We start from the raw sequence: 21,033 nt of genomic DNA, 5'->3' as shown, positions 1-21,033 counted from the left end.
CAGTGTCCCCCGCAGCAGGCTCGCAGCAGGCACCAACCCGTACAGACCCCACGAATTCCCACCCAGCCCCGAGCCCAGCACAGACCCCACTAACCCCAAACCAGCCCCTGCAAGACCCAGACCAGCTCCCCCGGCACAACCCCCCCGGGCAGCCCACAGGGGTCCCTCAGCACAGCCCCTGCCATCGCCTGCACCAGTATCCCCAGACAGACCCCACTGCGACCTGGCACAGCCATTCCAGCACAGACCCTCCCGCCCCCAGACCCCGGCACCAACAACCACTGGCATCAACCACCAGCACAGCCCCACTAACGCCCCCTCCCCGCCCCCCCCCCCCCCCCCCAAGCACAGACCCATCACCCTGGCGCAGAGCCCACCGCCCCTGGGAGCTGACAGCCCCTGCTCTGGATCCAGTGTCACCAGAGCTGTGACCCCATGGGTGTCCTCCCCACCCCACAAAGGGACAGGACCCTTGCTGGGGAACCCATCCCACCCGTGGAGACCCAAACCGGCCCTGGGGACCCATCCCTGCCTGGGGGACTCATCCTGCCAGGGCTGCTTGGTGGACCCGTCCCCATCGGCTGCTCCTGGGGCGGCTGCAGCCCTGCATGGCCGCAGGGGTCTGGTTCCCTCCCCAGCAGCAGCCGCTAATTCAGTGCAGCTGGGCAAGGGCTGGGCATGTGTCTTAAATCAGGGAAGAAGGTCAAAGAAAAGTAAGACAGGAGCTGAAAAAAGCAGCAGCAAGTTCCAAAAACAATACTTGGCCGGGGCGGTGGGCGGCTGATCTTCCTTGGTGGCCAGTTATTCAGACAAGCCCTACAAATTGCTGCCATTGCCCGGCCCCGCCACCCTCCCCAGGCAGCCGGCGGCGGGGCTGGCCGCAGGGCTGGGGCTGGGGGCTACCACGCCATTGTCCCCGTCCCTGCCCTCCCGCAGGGCAGTGCCACCCCAGGCACCACCGCAGGGAAGTCAGGCAAGACCCAGGTCATCCCTGCTGGGGTGGCAGCACCCTCGGGTGCTGCTCGCCCTCGCTGTGAGGACCAAGGGATGCTCGGTGCCCGGAGGGTGGCAAGTGCAAGCCCTGGTTTCTGTGCGGCACCAGCTTTGCCCCCCTCCCCCCGGTGATGAGGATGTTCAGATCCTACTCAGACCCACATCGAGGACCCCTCAAAACCCCAGTGGGCGCAGAAGCCCCTGTGGCCCTCAGTGCCCCCGAAGCCCCCGCGGGCCCCGCTTCCCAAGGATTACGGCGGGTCGGGAGCTGCACCGAAAGCCAATCAGCCCCTCGCCAACTTTCCCTCCCGCCTGGCTTATCCCGCTCCGAGATGCCGTGCGGAGTTAAGCCGCTTTAGCAGGGCCAGGCGAGGGCAGCCGGGGGGCACCAGGACAACCGGTGGGATGGCTGCAGCTGGGTGCTGAGGGGACAAGCTAAAGGACTTGGGGACCATCCCTGTGCCCTGCATCCCTGCCATGCCGCCGGCACCGTGCGGGCAGCGAGCCCCTCAGCTGGGCACACTGGCCCTGGCTGACACTGGCCCGCTTCGTGCCCAGCTCTGCTTCAGAAAGCAAAGGCAGGGATGCGCTTCCCATCTGTCCCTGTCCCCGACCTCCGCCAGCCCCCTCACCCCAGCCGGCAGCGAGGAGCGCCGGCAAAGGGCTGGTTAAGTGCTTCTCCTGCTGTTTTTCCTTTGCTGGGCTGGGAAGGAGAGACGTGCTGCAATACCCCAGACGAGACTGCTCCCGGGGCATTTCCGGATGGGAATCTGGCAGCAGAGCCTGTGCTTGGGCCTCATCCAGCCCAGGCTTGTAAAGCCCCGTGACCCAGGGAGGAGCACGCCTGCGTCGGGGTGCTGCCGGCCCCGGCACAGAGGCCCCTCGTGTCCCCCTTCCAGCAGACGGGTGAGACGCTGGCTTTTCACGCCGGATGCTGTTAAGGGAAACTGAGGCACAGGTCAAGCCCGGCTCTGCCCTGGTGTCAATCCTGCGGTGGAGCGGGGAGGGGAAGAAGCGATGCTGTGCGTGGAGCCAGGCACGCCGTACCAGGATTAACTCCTCCGGCAGCCTGGGCTTTAGCGGCGCCGGGGAGCTGGCGGGGTCACAGCTGAGGCACTGCTTCCCCCCGTACTCCTGCCTGTCCTCAGCGGCTTGGCCGGTGCTGGGGCTCCGTACCCCAGCTGCTCGGCCACCTGCTTCCCCCGTGGGGATGGTGGGCGATGCTCCGTGTCGCCCAGGGACACAGTGCCAGGCATGGGCACCACGGCCAGGCACCACGGCATGGGCTGGCCGGGCATCTGAGCATCCTCCGCTCGAGCTCCTTGGCCAAACAGGTGGGGCTCGGCGAAACAGCCTGAATTTTCCAATGAAAGAACATTTCCTCAGGAAATTCCCGAGCAGTTTTCACGGGGGTTGGGGGGGCAGGGGGGTGTTAGTCACCTCGGCAGTGGGTTTTGCTCCCCACCAGCATGGCCCCAGGGAGGAGCGAGATGCCATCCCCACTGCAGGCAGGGAGCAAAGCGGGGCGACCTCACTGCATCCCAGCCCTGCAGGGACCACACAGGGTTTATTTTATGAAAGGATGCTCAGCCTCCCCGCCAGCCAGCCACACACCTCCAAACCGCTGCCGGCTCTCATGGCCAACGCTCCTGCCAGGTCCCGCTCCCCGCGGCCGTGCGAGCCCAGGCAGGGGCTGGCAAGTTCCGCGCTGGGCACCGTGCCCCCACAGGAAGCCTTGGTGTGGCGGCAGGGGGGGATGCAGCTCGAGACATCCCGGTAATCCTGAAAATCCCAAACCCTTGGTACCCGAAAGGGGCACGGCAGGGACTTGCTGCTCACCCCAGCCTCAGTTTCCCCTCGCCGGAGCCTGCAGGTGCCCTTGGCACAGACAAAATGCTCTCGTGTGGCCCCAGCAAAAACCTCCAGTAGCCGCTTCTTAACTGTTCACCAAAGCGGCTCTCGGTAATAAGTTAACCTGGTAATGAGACCTGTTGCCGAGACAGATGCAAATGATTGGGAAGTGCTCATTAGAAGGGATGGAAGGAGGCACTTAGGCCCTGAAAAGCACCCAGCCCTTCCCGGGGCTGGCCCTGTACCATATTAGAGCCCATTTTACAATAATTGCTCCAGAGGAGGAAATCTATTTGGATTCATCATAAAGTATTTATTAACAAGAGCTTATTCATAATTTTTGCTGCTCGACGGCATGGCGCGGCCAGGCTTCCTGGCCAGCTTGGCAAGTCCTAACGAGGCTTCCCCAGCCCCAGAGAGCGGCGCTACCATGCTGGGGGGAAACTGAGGCACGTCGCGCGTGGGGCAGCCGGAGGGAGCGCGGCAGCAGCTGAAACTCCTGGGAAAGCAGCCGGGGATGCAGCCGGGGATGGGCTGAGCTGGCCTTGCCGCACACACCCAGCCCCACGGCCCTGCCATGGGGCAGACCCTGCTGTCCCAGCCATGCGCCCTCCGCAGCAGCAGACGAGCTGCAAACCCAGGGTCACTTGCAAACCCCCTCCCGCAGCCCACGCCAGGTCCCCAAGCCCCGGTGCCTGGTGCGGGTGGACACGAAGGCAGGACATGGTGCAACTTCCCTGCGGCTGCTCTCCCCACAACCCGGGGATTTACTTCCACCCCCCCCCACAGCGCCGACAGCATCCTCCAGCTGCCACCCATGCCCAGCTCAGGGCTGTGTATGGGCTGGACCGTACCCACAGCAGGCTCTGGATGCGGCCACCCTGTTGGGAGGGTCAGCCAGGACGGATGCAAGGTCAGAAAGGGGCTCCCACACTTCACTTGCTGCCTCAGTGCTCAGCCCCACTCAGGATCAGACCGGGAGGTGGCGGATGGGCGGATGGGCTAATAAAGCACCCGGTGCTCCCCATGCGGGGACCACGGTGGCCCCCAACCCCTCGCTGAGCTGCCCTGGGGTCCCCGTGCCCAGCACTACCCAAAAAACGCCCCAGCGGGTCCTGTGAGCCATCCCGGAGCAGGCAGGTCCCTGCGGGCACCACAAGCAGCCCCTGCCGGGCCGGTGCCCGCCTGCCCGCGCCTACGTGCCGGGGCGGAGGCGATGCCGGTGCTCGCCCTCGCAGGTGGTGCGGCTGTGAGCGGGGGCGCGGGGAGTGCGCCGAGGCCGCCGCCGCGGGTCACGGGAGGCCGTGGCAGGCAACAAACCTGCCAGTTGCTTTGGAAAACAGCAGGAAGAAAAGCAGCTCTCTTTGCAGCCCGGGGCTCAGGTGCCAGCGCTGCCTGGGCCCACGCCAACCGGCACAGCCCTCCCCGGGGAAGCGGCACCGCCGGGGGTGCACAAAGTGGGCTGAAGCTGGGAGCGGGGCGGGGGGGCTTCTCTGGCAGCACCGTACACTCACCACCCCACCTCTGGTCTGCCTGCACACACCTTCACCTCCAGCAACAACTGGCGTTGCTGGTCCCTGGCTTTGCTAAATAAACCCCAAACTGGGAGCAGCATGGCCAGGGTGCGGGGAAAGGGTAAGGATGCCCCGGGGATGGTACCCAGCACAGCCAGCACCAGCAGGCGGAGGAGCCAGGAGGGTGCTGGGGAGAAAGACCTGGTGGCAGGAGCACCTGGGGCCACTCACTGCCTCCCAGAGCCTCACTGGGATCCCCCAGGTGCCCCAGTTCCCCCAGGTGCCTCAGTTTCCCCAGGTGCCTCAGGTCCCCCAGGTGCCGTCTCTGCCTGTCCCCCTCGGGGTGCAGGAGCCGATGGCTCAGGTGCTTCCCCAGGGTGACCCCACCTGCCCCCAGGGTGTGGTGCTGCCTTTCCAAAGATGGGGAAACTGAGGCACAGCATCCTCCAGGCCAGCCCGCAGGAGAGGCAGGTTGTGACGGTGGCTGCTGGGGTCTGCAAGCAGCACCGGGGAGTGCGGAGGGGACCCAGCCCACAGCCAGGGAGATGTCCCCCCACCCCGGGAAGCATCCTGTGACCAGCAGCGCCAGGGCCACGTGGCTTCCCAGCCGAAACCCCCCTGGGGCTCCAAGGAAGGGAAATGTTTTATGGAACTGGGAAAAAAAAAAACTTTGCCAACAGGCCCCGGCGCTGCCAGCTCCTCCGCCCGGCCCTGCGTCAGCGCGGGGCCCCGGGGGTGGCCCGCTCCCCCCAGCCCCGCTCCCGGCACATGGTGGGGACGGCGGCTCCGGGGGTGGCAGGGCTGGAGCGGTGCCCAAGACCCAGCGCTTTGCCCACCGCAGACCCTGGGGTCCCAGCCTGGGAACTGCTGGGATGTGACGCTGGGACGGTGGCCGCTCGCACGCCCCGGAACGCAGAGGGAAACTGAGGCAGGAGATGCCCCAGGGCCGGCAGCACCATGGTCACCCTGGGAGGACAAGCAGCAGGCTCAGCATCCCCCCTCCAGCACCGTGGAAGCCAGGAGCAGGCAGGGCCCCCCAGCCCTCCCCGGGCCAAGCCCAGGGCGCTGAGCCCGGCTTTAGCCCCTGACGCAGGAGGTTTTATTTCCCTCCCAACATATTTTTAGCCCTGCCTGCTCTGTCCTGGCCTTTCCAAGGGGGATTAATTCCGCCCCCCCCCCCTCCCCCCCCCCCACCATCACGCACCACGAAAGGTGTGGGGGTGCAGCAAGGAGTCCCCAGCTCCCTCCTGCGGGTGCCTGCCAGCAGGGAGGGACGGCTCGGGGCGGGGGGGCACCGGGGGGTGTCTCGGCACTCCGGGATGGGGAGCGCCGCCACGAGCTCACGGTGCTCACCCCACTGCAAATCCAATCCCTGGCGGGTTGGAGCAAGTCACCGGCTAAAAATAGCCCCGGCCTTTTGCCGACGACCTTGTGGGAGGATCAGCCACCCCCGGGGCCCTGGTGGTGAAGAGTTCATGGCCCCCCCGCTGTCCCATCACCTTTGCCGTGCCACAGAGGTGCCAGCAGTTCAGCCCCCCCTCCAGCATCTCACGGGCTCCCTGGGGTTGGGGGCACCCCGACAGGACCCTCCCCACCTAGGGATGAGGAAACTGAGGCACGGAGCGGTGACAGGCTCTCCTGGAGAGCACAGGGAGACGAGGGCATCCCCACAGGGCCAGCGCTGCACCGAGCGTGGCCGGATCCTGCACCCTGGGTGCTGAAGGACAGGATTGCTTTAACGGGGGGTGTTCATCCACTCTCGGCAGCCCAGCAGAGCCTTCCTGGGGAGATTCAAAGGCTGAGCCTGCCCGGGTCCTATTTCGGGAGGGTTTTGGATGTCTCCCAAGCGGCAGGAGCGGGGGCTGGCCCATACAAAGGGACTCTGTTCAGGACGCTGGGCTCCGGCGGTGCCCAGCACAGAGGCTGGTGGCTGTGGCCGGTCCCCCTGTCCCCTGTGTGACAAGTTGGCACCTGGGGTTGGGGCACGGGGTAAGCACCCCTCTCCCATGCCGGCTGCTGTTCCCCACCTGGAGGTAAACTGAGGCACGGGGCAGGACTGCCCTCGCTGCCCAGGCTGCTGCTGTAACCGCTAAGTGACACTGCCATACCATGGAGACGGCCGTGCCAACCTGCCTCGTGACGTGGAGTCCACCAGCCACCTGCCCTGGGCTACTTGCCCAGGCTGGCCCCGAGCCATCCCCCGGGAGAGTCCAAGGTCCCTGAGCAGGGCCGGGTGCTCTGGGAGCCAATACCCCAGCCACCGGCCCCACGGCGGAGCACGAGGAAACCCCCCGTCCGGCTGCGTCCCACCAGCTCGACGCCACCACGGGGTGCACCAGGGTGCAGCCCTGGGACTGGGGGTCCTCCTACATCACCTCAGCAGCACTGCCCCCCCCCCCAACCTGCCCCAGGCCTTGGGGGGCTTTGGAAAGCCCCAAGACTTGGGGGCCGTAGTGCCGATACCAGCCCGTGCAGGCTCGCACGCTCCCTGCCGCACGTAGAGCTGCAAGTGCCCACGTGCGCACCCATGGGTGCCGGGCACAGAAACCCCGGGGGATGGGCTGAGCAGGCAGTGTCCTCACCCCAGCGGTGGCCGTCCTGTCCCCAGCCCCACATGGTACACAGCAAGGCCACGGCTCTGCCCCGGCAGCTCCCCTCTCAAACCACTGCAGCACCACAAGGCGAGGAGGCTGGTGAGCGTGTCCTGGTTCCCTCCGGCGGTACCTCAGGATGCGATGCAGTCATCGCTAATGCATCTGGACTCATTTACGGGGATGAGAAAATGTTTCCAGGTTTCCCACAAAGTCCCATTAAGATCCCAGTCCCACTCTATTTTTAGTGCCCTCATCAACAACGCCTTCCCCAGCCACCCCGGCGCTCCAGGGCCCCGTGGGGCTGGCGGGGGCACCCCAGGCGCACGCCTGCCTTTGTGGGGAGCTGAGCTGCACCCAGACCGGGCGGTTGGAAGGGGCAAACCCTGGACCTGTGCTCCCCAGCCCAGCAGCTTTGCACCCATGGGTGCACCCCGGCGGCGGGGATGCCCCAGCCCAGCTTTCTCTCAAGAGCAGCAAAGGAAACCTGGTAGGGAACAACAGCAGAAGCCGCCCCTGGTCGCTATGCTGGCCACGGAGCCCCACGCTGCGGGACCCCGCTCAGTGCTGGGAATGGAGAGGGGATGGCGGTGCCGGGTGATGCTCAGTGGGGCTCAGCACACTGGTTGGCAGCGCATCCCTGCAGGTGCAGGGTCACACCCCGCAGCACCAGCTTGTCACCTGGCAATGGCTGGTGGCTGACCCAGCCACCCCTCCCTCCAGCACCAGCACCCCCCGGAGCCCCGGCAGCACCTGGCCCCCAGGCAGAGGGTGCCCATGGGGCTGGCGGTGGAGCTGGCGAGGGCACGCACAGATCCTGCCCTCGGCCCTGCACCCTCCCGGGCTATCTATAGCCATGACCTCAGCGGGAGCTGGGGCAGGCGCCTGGCCGCGCATCCTCCCTTCTTGGCAGGGCCACCGCCACAGCCCCCACCCGGTAAAGAGCCGCCGCCAAGCCGAGGCTTTTATCCCATATGTTCGCTAATCCGACGGGATTTGGTGTCAGGAACTGCCCACGGGCGGCTCGCAAAGGCCATTTCCAGGGGGGGGCGGCTCAGCCAAGCGACGGGGAACGCCAGCCGGCAAGGGTGCTGCTGGGTGTCACCACCTTAGGTGACGGGGTCCAACCCTGGGGGCTGGACCAGAGGAGACGTGGGTGACCCGGCTCAGAGGAGGTCGAGCGGGGCACGGGGCAGGGGTGACCTGAGGACACCCCGCAGCTGCGCCCCGCAGGCGGTAGGGTCGCAGCCTCCCGGGTGGGTGCAGGGGGGGATGGGACCCGCTTGCTCTCCACTGGCTGCCCTGGGGGAAGTGGGGAAGGGGTGGCCCAGAGGAGGGGAATTTCCCTGGCTTTTTTCTCCAACAAACTCCACAGCTTGTGCAATTAGAGAAATTTGTTTAACAAACTCCCGGGGGAGCGGAGCGGGAAGGTGGGGTGGCGCGCGGCCAGGGGCGCTGCTCGCACAGGCCCGTGCCCTCCCCACCCGTGCCTTTGATCAGCGGCGGGCTTCGGCGGCGAGGAGCGGTTCCCTGCAGCCAGACGGCGGCCAGAGCCATGCTGTGCCGCGGGAAGCGCCTCGGCCCTGCAGCCACGCTGCCTGCGGCGGCACCCCCAGCTCTGCCCACTGGCCCCCTCAAACCGCTGCTTGGCAGCCCCCTCCGCTTTACCCTCCCACCACCCCACCGACCTGGCGGGCGGCACAACCCTGGCACCCCACCGCACTGTCAGGCGCAGCCCCCCAACCTCCCGAGCCACATGTGTGCGCACACGCGTGTGCGGCGTCGGCTGGCGGGCAGGCGCAGGCTCCGGGTGCGCGCTCGCTTGCGCTCCCTCTTTCTCATGCAATGCCATTTCCAGCAAAAACCCTTTACTCTGCACTTTTCGCCAGCGCCGCTTCATTGGTATTCACGCCGCACCGCTCGCCTGTCCTGGCGCACAGGTTACTAAAGGAGATTTTGCGGCGCAGCATGGCGGGGGTCACATTACAGCCCGCGCCGTCTCGCTTTCCCGAATCTGCAGGCAAGAGCCAGGGCACGGCAGGCGGGGGGTGCCGGGATCTGGCACACGGCAGCTCCCGCCAAGCAACTGTGGGACGAAGCAGCCCCGTCGCCCGTTGTACCGGGGCGAGGCGGGCAGGCGGCGGGGAGCTCTGCCGCAAACGGCGTGATGGGTGGCTCCCCCGGGAAGAGCTGGCAGGTCACCGGTGTCTCCATCCTTCCCGCCGTGCCTGCCGCAGGTTGGGAGCAGCCGGCAAAGGGGGAGGCCTGAGCAGAGAGCGAGGCACACGCTTGGCACTGCCACCACCCTTGCCACCAGTGCCTGAATGAGTCCTGGGGGGCATCCGCCATGTCCCTGGTGGGACCGTGCCCCCCCAGGATGGCGTCCTGGGGTGAGGAGAAAGCAGCGGCGCCTCTCGTTTTGGGGCTGGTTCGGGGAAAGGGGAAATGTCTGGGTGGAAAATCAACATTTCTTTTTTTTTTTTTTTTTCCTTTGAAAGCAAAAATATTTCTTGGTTTTTCGTGATCAGAAACATGTTGGGGGTTTTTTTTGGACAACAGCCGGTCAAATACCGTTTCCCCGCGAAGGGAATGCAGGGGCCCTTTGCAAGGAGAGCAAAAGCCTTCTTAAAAAACAAGATAAAGACCCCAGTTTTTTAAAAAGTCCACCTGGCCACAGGCTCGAACACTCTCCCGGGGAAGAGAGGTCAGCAGGATGGCCAGATCCTGGCATTCCCGCACCAGGCAGCGCTGCCGAAGGGTGCCACGGTGTCTCCCGGAGCAGCAGCGGTGGCTGGGAGGGCGATGCCCACGGCGGGCAGCCTGAAGCCCAGACCTGGGGATTTTGCCCAAAATGCTGATTAGAGCTGGCTGCTGGCCGGGGAAGGGAGGATTAATGCGCTTTTAAAGCAGCGGCGAGTTAACCGAGAAATCAATCCTTGGCAGGGGCTGGCCCGCGGGTCCCCCGGCGCGTGAGCGCTGCCGCACCTGGGCCGCGGGATCCTTTCCCAGCTCCTCTCCAGGACTTGGGAAGCGCCGGGCTTTGGCGGCCAGCACAGGGCGTTGGGTCCTGGCCAAGCTGGCACAGCGCGGCGCGGCCACGGGGGATGCCTGCCCAGGGCCGACGTGACGGATGGTGAGCCCAGCCGCCTGCCTGGGTGCGAACTGGGCCCCCGGGGTGCCTGCAGGGCCCCCGTGCATCCCCACCCTGCAGCGGGCACGTCCCAGGGGTCTGTGTCCCCTCCCCAAGGGTGACACAGTCTCGGGGTGCCCAGCTAGCCAGGGCAGGGAGGGAGGCTGAGCTCAGGCTCTCGCCTGTGCTGATCTGGTAAACCTCCAAAGGCACTTTGGTACCCAAAACCCACGAGGGTTTGGCACTGGGGTGCCTCTGGTCCCCTGTGAGGCTGTGCCCCTCTCAGGCTCAGCCCCACCAGCAGCCCCCAGCCACACCGTGGGGATGTCACTGGTGATGCCACGTGGTGCCGGCCCGACCCAGCAAGGCTGAGCACCCATTGACGCCCCGACCGCTCCTCATCACCTTTGCCACCCTGGAGGTGCCAGGAGAGCAATCCCGGCTCCATGGGTCCCCGAGGAGCAGATCGTGCCCCTGCCACCCTGAGGCCCTGCTTGCACCCCCCAGCTCGTGTGCAGGGGCTGAGGGGGGACAGAAGCCCGCCCGGCCCCCTCCTGCGAGCACTCAGCCCCCTCAGTGGTGCTCAGTGCCGGCACCGCCATCCTCACGCAGGAAGAGCCACAGCACGGCCGGGGGCGGCAGGCAGCGAGCCAGCCTGGCAGGGAGAGATTCTACCTCCCCCTCCAACCCCCCTGCCTCCCCTCCAGCAAGGGACCCCGGGGACAATCCCCACCGTCCCCCTCCCTCCCCCCCCCCCGGCCATCCCTAGGGCAGGTGCAACCACACTGGGAGTGATGGTGGGGGGACGCTGGGCACCCCTCGGGCTGCCAGGGGCCAGGCACAGGGAAGGCTGATGCAGGCAGCACCGGGCAAGGAAAGCTGGCAAGCAGGGAGGGCAAGCTGTCCCTGTCCCCAGGGCCATCGCTGGCCAGCCCAGAAAGCCCTGCCTCGCGGGGACCTGCCTCCATCACCCCCAAAGGCAGGGGAGACTGCTCCCTGCTTTCCCTCTGGGTGCCAAACCCACCTCCAGGCACTCGCCGCCACGCACAGCGCTGGGCTGGGACCAACCTTTGTGCCACCACGGTGGCAGTTTTCCCCCGGGGGCTCACGCTCTGGGTGCTGGGGCTGCCCAGGACCCCTGGGGGAGCCGCCTTTGGGGCTGAGGGGAGCGTGGCCAGCTCAGCTGGCCCTTGGCACAGCTCCCTGCCCGCTGCGCCGATACCGGCCCATCCACGCCACGCCACGCTGGCCACACTGCAGCCACCCCTGCGACGGGTCAAAGCAGGCTCGGGCTCCAGCTCCCAGCATCCATCCCCAGCCCACCCGGGCTCCGAGGGATACAAAAGCACCGACGGGAGCTATTCCCTGCTCGCTTCAGGATAGCCAGGGCCCTGGCGGCTGGGCTTTGTTCAGTGAGCTGCAAAAGCACGTGCACGCTCGCAGCGCTGGGCACGCGGCGGCTTCGCTCCCTGCCCCAGCACGGAGAGAAACGCAGGCAGGGAGGGAAGCGCGGGCAGGGAGGGAAGCGCGGGCAGGGGCAGAGCTGCCCGCGAAGGTGAATTATTGGCGGGCGCCTCAGCGCACTGGAGGAGGGCGGCTGATTTATTGTGCGAGGCCTCGGCGAAGTTCAAGGTGATGCGGTGGAGAGTGGCGCAGCGCGAGCACCGGCCACCCGGCCGCTCAGCTCTCACCCATCGGCGGGTCTTATCCTGCCCACACCCCACGCCAGCCCTCCGGCCTGGCTTCGGAAACCGCGCTTAGAGCAGGATCTGTTTTTCCCGGGCAAGGGTTTGAGATCAGATCGGCAGAAGCAGCAGGATCCTCGGCAGCGGGGCCGGCCGGGGCAGGCGGGCACGGCACGGCGGGCGCCTCCCGGGGAAAGCAAGGATCTCCCGAAGGTTGCATTTAAAGAACGGCCTCATTGTTTTTCCCAAACAATACTCAGCAGATGGGAGAATTGAAAGTGTGTTGCAACCTTCCCTCTCTCCCCCCGCCGTGCCCGGCTTGCTGTTCCCATCCTTTGGCAGCCGATCTGAGCTCCCAGCTGGAAACCAGTTTGCCGGAGCTACTGGTGGAGGGGGTGCACACCGGTGCTCCCTTCTCTCGCCAAAGAGCTGTGGTACTTTCAGGAAGGAGGTTTGCCAAAGGCCATCCCGGTGAGATGCGCCCGGCAGTCAGCTCCCTGGACGGCCACGTGCCCGAGCCAGTGGTGGCCGGGAGAGGCGAGATCCCTCTCAGCACCCGGGAGACACAGCTGCGACCGGGCCACACGGCCACAATGCCTCCTGCAACCCGGATTCGTCCCCCAGGCACCGCGGCGTGCCTGTTTCCTCGTGTGCTGGCAGCGTTTGCCAGGACAGAGGTTTGTGCCGGGCCAGCCTGGCTGGGCTGCTCCCCGGTGCCCCAGGATCGGGTGCCGTCGGCTACAGCATGGGCAGGTGTCACGCCTGGCCACCGGTTCCCGGTCAGTGCATCACCTCCGCACCGAGCCACTCTCCAAGGATGCACCTGAGCAAAGCAGCGGGAGCCAGGCGTCCCACCGGGGTCTGCGCAGAGACCCTCTCCCCTATTTCAGGCCCCAGCAGACCCATGGGGGCTGGGAGAGGGGAGAGGGTCTCCAGCTGGACCCCAACAGGACACCTGGCTCCCACCGCTCCGGCTGCCTCCGAAGCCAGCTTCCATCTCCCCCTGCTCCCAGCCTACGGGGTGCGGGGGGGTGGGGGGGCAACCACCAGATGCCAGAGATGAGCCAGAGGTTTGCAGGAGCATCACCACCAGTCATAAAATTTGCACGTCTCCCCCTGGGAGCATCCCAAATCTGCCCCCCCAGCCTTGTAGCAGATCCAGAAGACGGGATAACTGTTACGGCTCTGCAAACCCTGTCGGCTCCCCGGCGGCAGCTCCCCAGGGACACACGTGCGGGGCTGGCGGTGGGTGCTCGGGGCCGGCGGTGGGTGCTCGGGGCCGGGGTTATTTTGAAGCGCCAGCAGTCGGAGCCCTCGCCGGCTTCCCCGTGGGCAGGGTGAGGCCTCATGCGTGGCGGCGGTGCCGGTGCCGCTTCCCTGCTAATCCAGGCAGCTCCCTCATGACTTCCCAGCCGGTCCCTGAAGGGGGGACAGAGGTGAGCAGGGGGAGCAGGAGGAAGTCCCCGAGCAGGGACAGAGAGCTGAGGAGGGCACAAAGTCACCCTCCTCGCCCGATGGGTGACTCGGCTGAGGGCCTGGCGGGGAATATGTCATGGACGATGTCTTTGCCAGGGCTATTTTGGTGCCGCGGGGCTGCCAAGCCCCGGCTGGGCCCAGCTCCGGCCGGGAAGGGCGGCTGCCCGCGCGGTAGCCGGGGTCGGAGTGGCCGTGCCGGGCTCGAGGGCTGGCGGTGGTGGTAGCGGCGGGGAGATGCGCAAAGGCAGAGGCAAGGGCGGCTCCCGCGCACGTTCCAATGTATCCACATCACCATCCACGGCTCCCGAGCCCGGGCGAGCCTCCCTGCTGCGCGGGTGGGATGGGAACGGCTCGGCTGGCGGCGGGGGGAGCACTGGGGGGGTCGGATCCGGTAGGTGCAGACGACGTCTGATCCCATCCGAGCTGGGCTGGATTGGAGCTGAGGCTACGCCAGGGCAAGGCAGGGGGCGGGAGGGGGGGGAGAAACCGGAGCCTTCCCCGCGCGAAGGCGGCGGGGCGGAGGCTGGGATCCGTGGAGGAAAAACCAACTCCCCCCCGTCGGCTGGGCGAAGCGCTGGGAAGAGCACGGGGCTGCGGGCAGAGGGGCTCCTGCCAGCCCCCAGCCCGGGCAGCAAACACACCACTCCCCCCATCCCACCAGTGCTGGTAGTGGGCAACAACAGGCTCTGCCAAGTGGGATGGTAGGGAGGCGGTGGGACCCCTGGGACGATCAGAGTTGGGGTGGGAGAGGGACAGAAAAGAAAGGAAAAGAATAGGCGAGAATAGGCAAAGAATAGGAAAGAAAAGAATAGGAAAGAAAAGAAAAAGAATAGGAAAGCATAATAAAGAAAAGAATAGGAAAGAATAGTAATGAAAAGGAAAGAAAAGAACAGGAAAGAATAGAAAAGAAAGATAAAAACATAGAAGAAAAAGATAAAAGAAAAAGAATGATAAAAGAAAAAAGAAAAAAGAAAAGAATGGTAAGAGGAAAGAAAAAGGAAAGAAAAAGAAAATTGAGAAGAAAAAAGAATAAGCAAATAAACCCAAAAAAAGACAGACTGAGGTGTGACCCCTGCCAAGTCAACCACACCACGGGGAGCACCATCCCCAGGGTCATTCGGGCAGCCCCAGTGCTGCCCACCCGTGCCAGTACCCGTGCCTATGCCGCCGCCAGCCTCACCCGCTGCACTGCACCCAGCGAGGCCGGACCCCACGCCACCTCCGGCACAACACAGGTGCCACCGCGCTGCCGAGGGGACCCCCCCGAACGCCTACGGGGCAGCTGGGTCCAAGGCTCTGTCTGAGGTGGGGCCGGATCCTGCCCACCGCTCCGGCCCAGGGGATGGGGTCTGGCAGGAGGACCCCCCGATGCAGACACAGGGGTCCGGCAGAAGCCCCCCTGCCCCCCCAGAGCTGAGCCCCCACGGGGTGCGGCACAAGGCCGGGTTTGGAGCAGGCACCAGCTGCCAGGAGGGAAGAGGTTACGAGCCGGGGGGGGGAAGCTGCCTGCTCAATAATTAAATAAATATCAGCGATCAATAAGGACAGAGCAAAGGCAGAGCCGCAGTGGTTGCGGTGCAGGCAAAGGTGGGGGGGGTCCCCCCGAAGTGTTCCCCCCCTGCAGCCATACTGGCTGTTGCAGGGAGACTTCAGGGACGCCCCCCTTGCCCGTGCCACAGGCCCTGGCACGGCCACCCCACCGCGCGCCACCGGGCCACGTCGGCGTGGCCTGGAGTGACACCAGCGTCCCACGCACACGGCTCGGGGCTGCCCCTCGACACCCCTACGCACAGACGGGGACCAGCATCGCCCCTCACCCCAGACCCTGGGGGGGGGTGCCCCCCACACCCTGCCATGCACGACCCCCACTGCCTGCTCGCCCGCCAGCGTGGCATGGTGCAGCTGGTTTCAAATTGTACCAAACTTGGAGGATTTTGAAGAAAAAGCCAGTGCCCCCCACACACACCTCCTTGCACCCCACCATGTGCAGCTGGACTGGGGGGGGGGGGGGGGAAGTTTCACGCTACACAAGAGGCGACGCAGCCGAGGCCAAACCCGCAGCGCCAAGCCCCCCCCCAGCCTCCCCAAACCCAACCGGGGACCCCCTGCACCCCATTGCACCCCCCTGCAGCCCCGAAGCCGCTGGCTTCCCCGCACCACCCATCTCCAGGCACAACCAGAAAAAAAAAATAAAACCCAAACCACAACGCAACCCTCTCCTTCCCCCGTGCCCCAAGTGAAAGCGAAGGGCAGAAAACCCCCAAAAAGCACCAGAAACACCCAAAAAAAAACCCTAAAAAAGGCGCGGGGAGGGGGGGGGGGGGAAGCAAGAGGGAAACGCGGCTCCTCCAAGCAGCCCCAACCCGCCCTTTTCCCTGTTATGATTATTTTTATCAAGGGGGGTGGGGTGGGGGGGTGTTTTTTCATTTTTGTTGGGTTTTTGGTGGTTTTTTTTTTTCATTGCAACTGTAAAGTCTGTTGCGGCGGAGGGGGGGGGGGGGAAATTGGGGGGGGACGCGGAGGGGGGGGCTCGGTTACCTGGGTCAGGCAGAGAGGAGACGAATACATCCCGAGCCGTGCTGGGAAAGTGGCTAATTGCAGGGCTGAGACTCGAGGCGTAAAAGTTACTGAGTCATTTCGGAGGCTGGAGCAGTCCGGGCGTTTTTTATCTCTCTCTCCTCCGGAGCGGCTCTGCGGGGCCAGGGGGGGGGCAGCCGGGCAGGGGGGGGCGGCCCCGCGGGAGGGGGGGCCGAGGAGGAAATAAAAAGGGTCCAACTTCCACCCCCCAAAAAAAAAGAAAAAAAAATTAAAAAGCAAATATCTTCCCCCCCCCTCGGAAAATAAAGCGCTTTTTTTGTTGTTGTTGTTGTTTGGTGGGGGGGGGCCGTTTTAAAGAGGGAAAAGGCTCATCTTCGCCCGGGGGGGGTGGGGGTCGGGGGGGGTCCGCGCCCAGCCTGCAGGCAGGGGCAGCGGGGAAGTTAGAGGGGAAGCGGCTCCATCCGAGACACGGGCAGCGGAGAGAGGGAGGAAAGAAAGAATGAGAAAATGAAAAAAAAAAAAAAAAAAAAAAGAGAGAGAGAGAAAGAAAAAAAAAAAAAAGGAGCGAGGAATGAAGTGACGTTATGAAAAAAGCCCATCCCAAAATATTACATCCCATTTAAAGATGTAGGAACCCCCTTTGGCTCGCAGGGCCCAGCGCTGCGGGGCAGGGGCGAGGGGAGGCGGGGGGGAGCGAGTCCCCCCGTGCCCCCGCCCGGGCCGGCCAGCGCGGGCTTGGTTTAGGGGGGTTGATTTTTTTTTTTAATTATGATTATTATTATTATTTTTTTATAAACGGAGCCAATACGGCGCGGGGAGAGCAAAAAAACCCTGCAGATTCATGTGCAACTTCTGGGCAGCGGCGGCGGCGCGGGGGGGGGGGGGGATTCCCCCCGTACCTCGCTCCCGGGGCCGGGGGGGGCCGCCCCACGCTCCCTCCCCCCCCCTTACACCCCCTATTTAACGACCGGCAGCATCTCCCCCGGTGCCACCAGAGAGGGAAGGGGGGGGGGGGCAGCACCCCGGCAGCCCCGCTCCCCCCCACCCCACACACACACCCCCCCCCAGCGCACAAAGAAAGCAAAAAAGCGGAGCCCTGCGCCCGGCAAACTCCAAACCGCAAGTTCTCACTCCAGAAACGCCACCGCCACCGAGCAATTCTGCAGGCTTTAATAAAGCCTAATTAGAGAGCGAGCGAGGGCGAGAGCCACGGACAGAAAAACAAAGGGAATCCCCGGCTCCTAATTGTGAAAGTGAGTTTCAGCCCTACAGGATGGCGGGCGGGCGGGCGGCCGCCCCCCCCGGGCTGCCCGATTATTCCCCCCCCCCCCGCCCCCCGCGCACACGCATAGATGGGGCTGGGGGATTTCTTATTATTATTTTGTTTTAATTGCGCCCTGCAGTGACCTGACGCGCAGGCAAGGACCGCTGCCCGGCCGCCCCGATCCCCCCCCCCCCCCCCCAGCGACCCCCCGGCTCTGCCTCGCTCCCTCCGACGGGGGAAAAAGGCTTTTCCATTCCCGCTGCGCCCTCGCGCAACTCATCCTCGCCCGCAACTCATCTTCACCCGCAACTTTTGCCGGTCCCCGGCTACGCCCGGGGGGTTGGGGTGTCCCCCCCCCCCCCAAGGCAGCACCGCTCCCGCGGGATGCGCCGGCACCAGCCCGGCTGCGCGCAAACTTCAGCGGGCGGCGCGCGGTCCCCGGGCCGCCCCTCCCTGCGACCCCCGGGGTGGGAAGGGGTCGCGCTGCCCCCCCGGGGGCTGGCAGGGGGCGAAGCAAAGCCCAGCACGGCGGGGACGGGGCGGAGGGGAGACAAATATTTTTTTATTCTTACATCGAGGATGGTGATTTCGGTTTTGGGGTTTTTTTTGGGGGGGTCGCCCACCCTCGCCCCGGTGCGGGGAGGGAAGCGGCCGGGGCGGACTTGAGCGCGACCCTCCCGGGCGTCACTTCCAAGTTCAAGTCGGTGCGGCTGGCAGCCTCTCCGCCCCTTTTTCCGCGGCCATTTTCAGCTCCATCCAGCCCTCGGCGGGCTGCGGAGCTCCCCCCGCGCCACGACCTCGCCGCCGGGCGGCTCCCGCCCCCCCCCCCCCCCCCAACCGCGGGGAGGGGGTGGGCAGGGGGAGGAGAGACGGCGGCAACTTCCCTCCGCCACCCCGGCACCCCCCCCCCCCTTCCCCTCCCCACCCCCCACCCCCCCCCCCGTCGGGCACCGTATTAAACTCCGCTGCCGGCAGCGCCCCGGCCCCGCCGCCCCCTCCCCAGCAGCGAAGTCCTGCTGGTGGGTGCACACGCAAACACACGCACACGGGGGGTGGGGAGGGGGTTGGGGGGGGGGGGGGAGAGGAAAGTAGAAGAGAAAATGAAAGTGTCATGGGACCTACCATCGCCAAGTGCAATTAACGGGCTTCCAAGTTGCTGCGAAAAGCAAAGCAAAGAGGGTGGGCTTTTTTGGTATTTTGTTCTAAAACGTGTGTTTTCCACCGAGCCGAAGGAGGAGAAAATAAAAATTAAAAAAAAAAAAAAAACAACCAAACGAGCGTCGCCCCCCCGCAAGAAATAAAAAATTTAAAAATTAAAAAAAAAAAAAAACCGAGAAGGATGAAGCCCCCCCCCGAGGGCGGCGGGCGCGGGGCGGGCGGTCAGCGGCGGGGGGCCATGCTGCGGGCTGGGCCGCTCCGCGCCGCGGGGCAGGGGCCGGGCCGGGCCGGCGGCGGCGAGTTCCGGGGCGGCTGCGGGAGGTGGCGGCGGGGCCGGCGGGTGGTGGCGGTGCCCGCGCCCAGCCCGACCTCATGCGCTGGGAAGGGGGGGGTGGGGGGCTGGAGGAGGGGGGGGGGGTGGGGGGCGCGGTGGTTATTTTTGGAAAGCGAAGGAGGGGGGGCAATAATAAAAAAAAATATTAGGGGGGTCTTTTTTTTTTTTTTTTCAAATTAAAAAAAAAAATTAAAAAAAACGGGGAGCGGGCCGGCGGAGGGCCGGGCTGCGCCTATGGAAAAGCAAGGCTGGCATCCCCCCCGCCCCCCCCCAGCGAAGCCCAACTCCGGCCGGGCACGGCTCCTCCTCGCAGCCCGCAGCGCCCCGGCCCCATCGCCGCCGCCTCCGCCCGCCGCGCCGCCTCCGCCTCCTCCTCCTCCTTTGCCTCCTCCCCTCGCCCGGGGCACCGGCGGCGCTGCGGAGGGGACGCTCCCGGTGCGGGGGCGGGGAGGGAGGAGGAGGAGGAGGAGGAGGAGGAGGAGGAAGGCTCCGGCCCCGCTCGCCCGGCAGCGCGGCGGCGGCCCGCGGATGGTGCTGGTAGGTGGCGGGGGCTGCGGCGCGGCCCCCCCGGGGCGGGGGGCTGCGGAGGGAGGCGCGGGGCCGCCCCCCCGGCCCTGCCCGGCGCGGGTGGGGGGGGAGGGAGGGAGGGAGGGAGGGAGAGGAGGGGAGGGGAGGGGAGGGGAGCGGGGGGGGCGCGGCCCCGGTGCGGAGCTACCGCAGAGCGGGGAGGAGCCGCGGGCAGCGCCGGGCCCGGCTGCCCGCCCCTGCACCGGGAGCCACGGCGAGCGGCCCCCGCCCCCGGGCATCCCCCGGCCCCGCCGCCACCCGCTGCCGCCGCCAGCCCCGGCCCGCGGGCACCCCCCTCCCCCATGGACACCCCCTGCTCCACCGCCAATCCCCGGGCACCCCCATCCCTGCCCCATGGGCAACCCCTCCCCACGGACACCCACCCGTTCCACCGCCCATCCTCTGTCACCTCCATCCCTGCCCCACGGCACCCCCTCCCCACGGACACCCCCCATCCCTGCTCCACGGACACCCTCATCCCTGCCCCACGATCTCCCCCATCGCTGCCCTACAGGCACCCCCCATCCCTGCCCCCCGGCACCCCCATCCCTGCACCATGGCACCCCCATCCCTGCCCCACGGACACCCCATCCACATTCCCCTGTCACCCCCCACCTCCCCCCAAGACTCCAGCACCCCCACGTCGCGCATCACCTATCCCCTCCAGGGTGCCCCATCCCTGTCCCCCCATTCCCCTTGTGCCCCCTGAGCACCATCACCCCCCCCCCCCAAACTCCCCGTGTGCCCTCCAGCACCCCCTTTCTCCCTCCCCAGCCCCCCCCCCCCCCCCCCCCCCAGGTCTCTCTTAAAGCCACAGTCCACTTTGCAGCGGGTGCAGCCTGGGGGCTGGGGGTTGTGGGGGCTTTGCCCCCACACACCCCCCACCCCAGATCCCGCTTGGAAAGTTAGGAGCGACCCGGGATCCTGGCTTGGCCCGGGAGAGGAGCCGGGAGAGCCTTTCCCTGCCTTTCCATCGACCCCTTTTGTGTCTGGACCTGTATTTTTAACCCTTGTTATCGAGTAATCCTTTAATCTTTTAATCCTTTCAAATAACCATGTTTTTCTATAGGAAGGCAAGAAAAATGAGATATATTTTTTTTTTCCCCAGTTTATTAAGGGGCGAAGCGCGTGCTGTACGTCGGTATTTTTAGGCACGCTTCGTAGTCTTGAACAAACAGCAACATAATCTCTGTCTCTTGTGCTCAAACGATTTCAGTGTGATAAATAAGATGCTAAATAATGCATTATATATTTTTAAAATAAAAATTAAAGCAAGCTACGCTGACATCCCCCCTAGTTTTTATTTCATCATTTTCTCCCTCTTTATTTTTTTTGTTGGGGGGGGGACGACAGGGACGGGACTCGGCGAGCCCTGCTCATTTTTACAAGGGATCAGCTCGATTTTAACAGGGATTTCGTATCCACTGGAGGTTTATTTTATCCAGCCCCGTATCCCCTTTGCCTGCTAAACCCACCGTGCGCATACCGAGATGTTGGAGGTTACACGGCGTAATTTGTGTGTTTGCCGGGTATATTTTACTGCTGTTCAAGTTGTTTGTCAGACGCTGAAGTACGACGATCGGCCTTATGGAAATGAGAGCTAATTTTGTTCCAGTTTTCTATCCAAAAAAAAAAAAAAAAATCTTTATATTTACCAGCTCTAGAACTTTTTTTTTTTTTTTTTAAATCACCATCTGCTCCCCCCCCACTCCAAAAAAAAGCCACTTCCCTGGTTTAAAGCTGAAAAAAAGGCTTTAAATGAGCAGTTCGCTCGCCTCATCCCAGCTCCATAAGCCTTCGGGAATGTAAACTCGGCGATAACTTTGCTCACGGAATACAATTTTCATTTTCTGCCCGACACCGGGTGAGATATGGCACAAAAATAAACCCGGGGAAGAATTTGCCAATTTTGCTCGGTTTCCCGGGCTGCCA

General features: G+C 64.9%; 2 protein-coding genes across 6 annotated transcripts in view; one reads left to right on the top strand and one right to left on the bottom strand.

Annotated features, from left to right (window-relative positions):
• The window catches only part of NFIC (nuclear factor I C), a 41,318-nt gene extending 22,982 nt beyond the window's left edge, over positions 1 to 18,336 (bottom strand). The window contains exon 1 of one of the 5 annotated variants that reach the window (XM_040590580.1): positions 18,165 to 18,336. In XM_040590580.1, the coding sequence (XP_040446514.1) occupies positions 18,165 to 18,167 (3 nt within the window). In that variant the 5' untranslated portion in view covers positions 18,168 to 18,336. Of the gene's footprint in view, positions 1 to 15,778; positions 16,289 to 18,164 lie in introns of those variants that run through there. The other 4 variants (XM_040590579.1, XM_040590581.1, XM_040590584.1 and 1 more) reach the window with 4 other exon arrangements.
• A 287-nt stretch (positions 18,337 to 18,623) lies between these two features.
• Positions 18,624 to 20,779, top strand: LOC121086633 (basic proline-rich protein-like). The gene is made up of 2 exons (XM_040590600.1): positions 18,624 to 20,121; positions 20,210 to 20,779. Exon 1 carries the CDS (start codon positions 18,769 to 18,771, stop codon positions 20,008 to 20,010), a length of 1,242 nt encoding a protein of 413 aa, XP_040446534.1. The 5' UTR covers positions 18,624 to 18,768; the 3' UTR covers positions 20,011 to 20,121; positions 20,210 to 20,779.
• Positions 20,780 to 21,033: the final 254 nt, after the last annotated feature.

This window comes from Falco naumanni, chromosome 4 (assembly GCF_017639655.2).
Source record: "Falco naumanni isolate bFalNau1 chromosome 4, bFalNau1.pat, whole genome shotgun sequence".
NCBI lineage: Eukaryota > Metazoa > Chordata > Aves > Falconiformes > Falconidae > Falco > Falco naumanni.
Note: the sequence above shows the minus strand (reverse complement) of the source record. Positions and strands in the feature narration are given on the sequence as shown.

What these genes read in the sequence shown, in the direction of transcription:
- LOC121086633 (XM_040590600.1), top strand. Translation starts at nt 18,769, where the DNA reads ATGGAAAAGCAAGGCTGGCATCCCCCCCGCCCCCCCCCAGCGAAGCCC.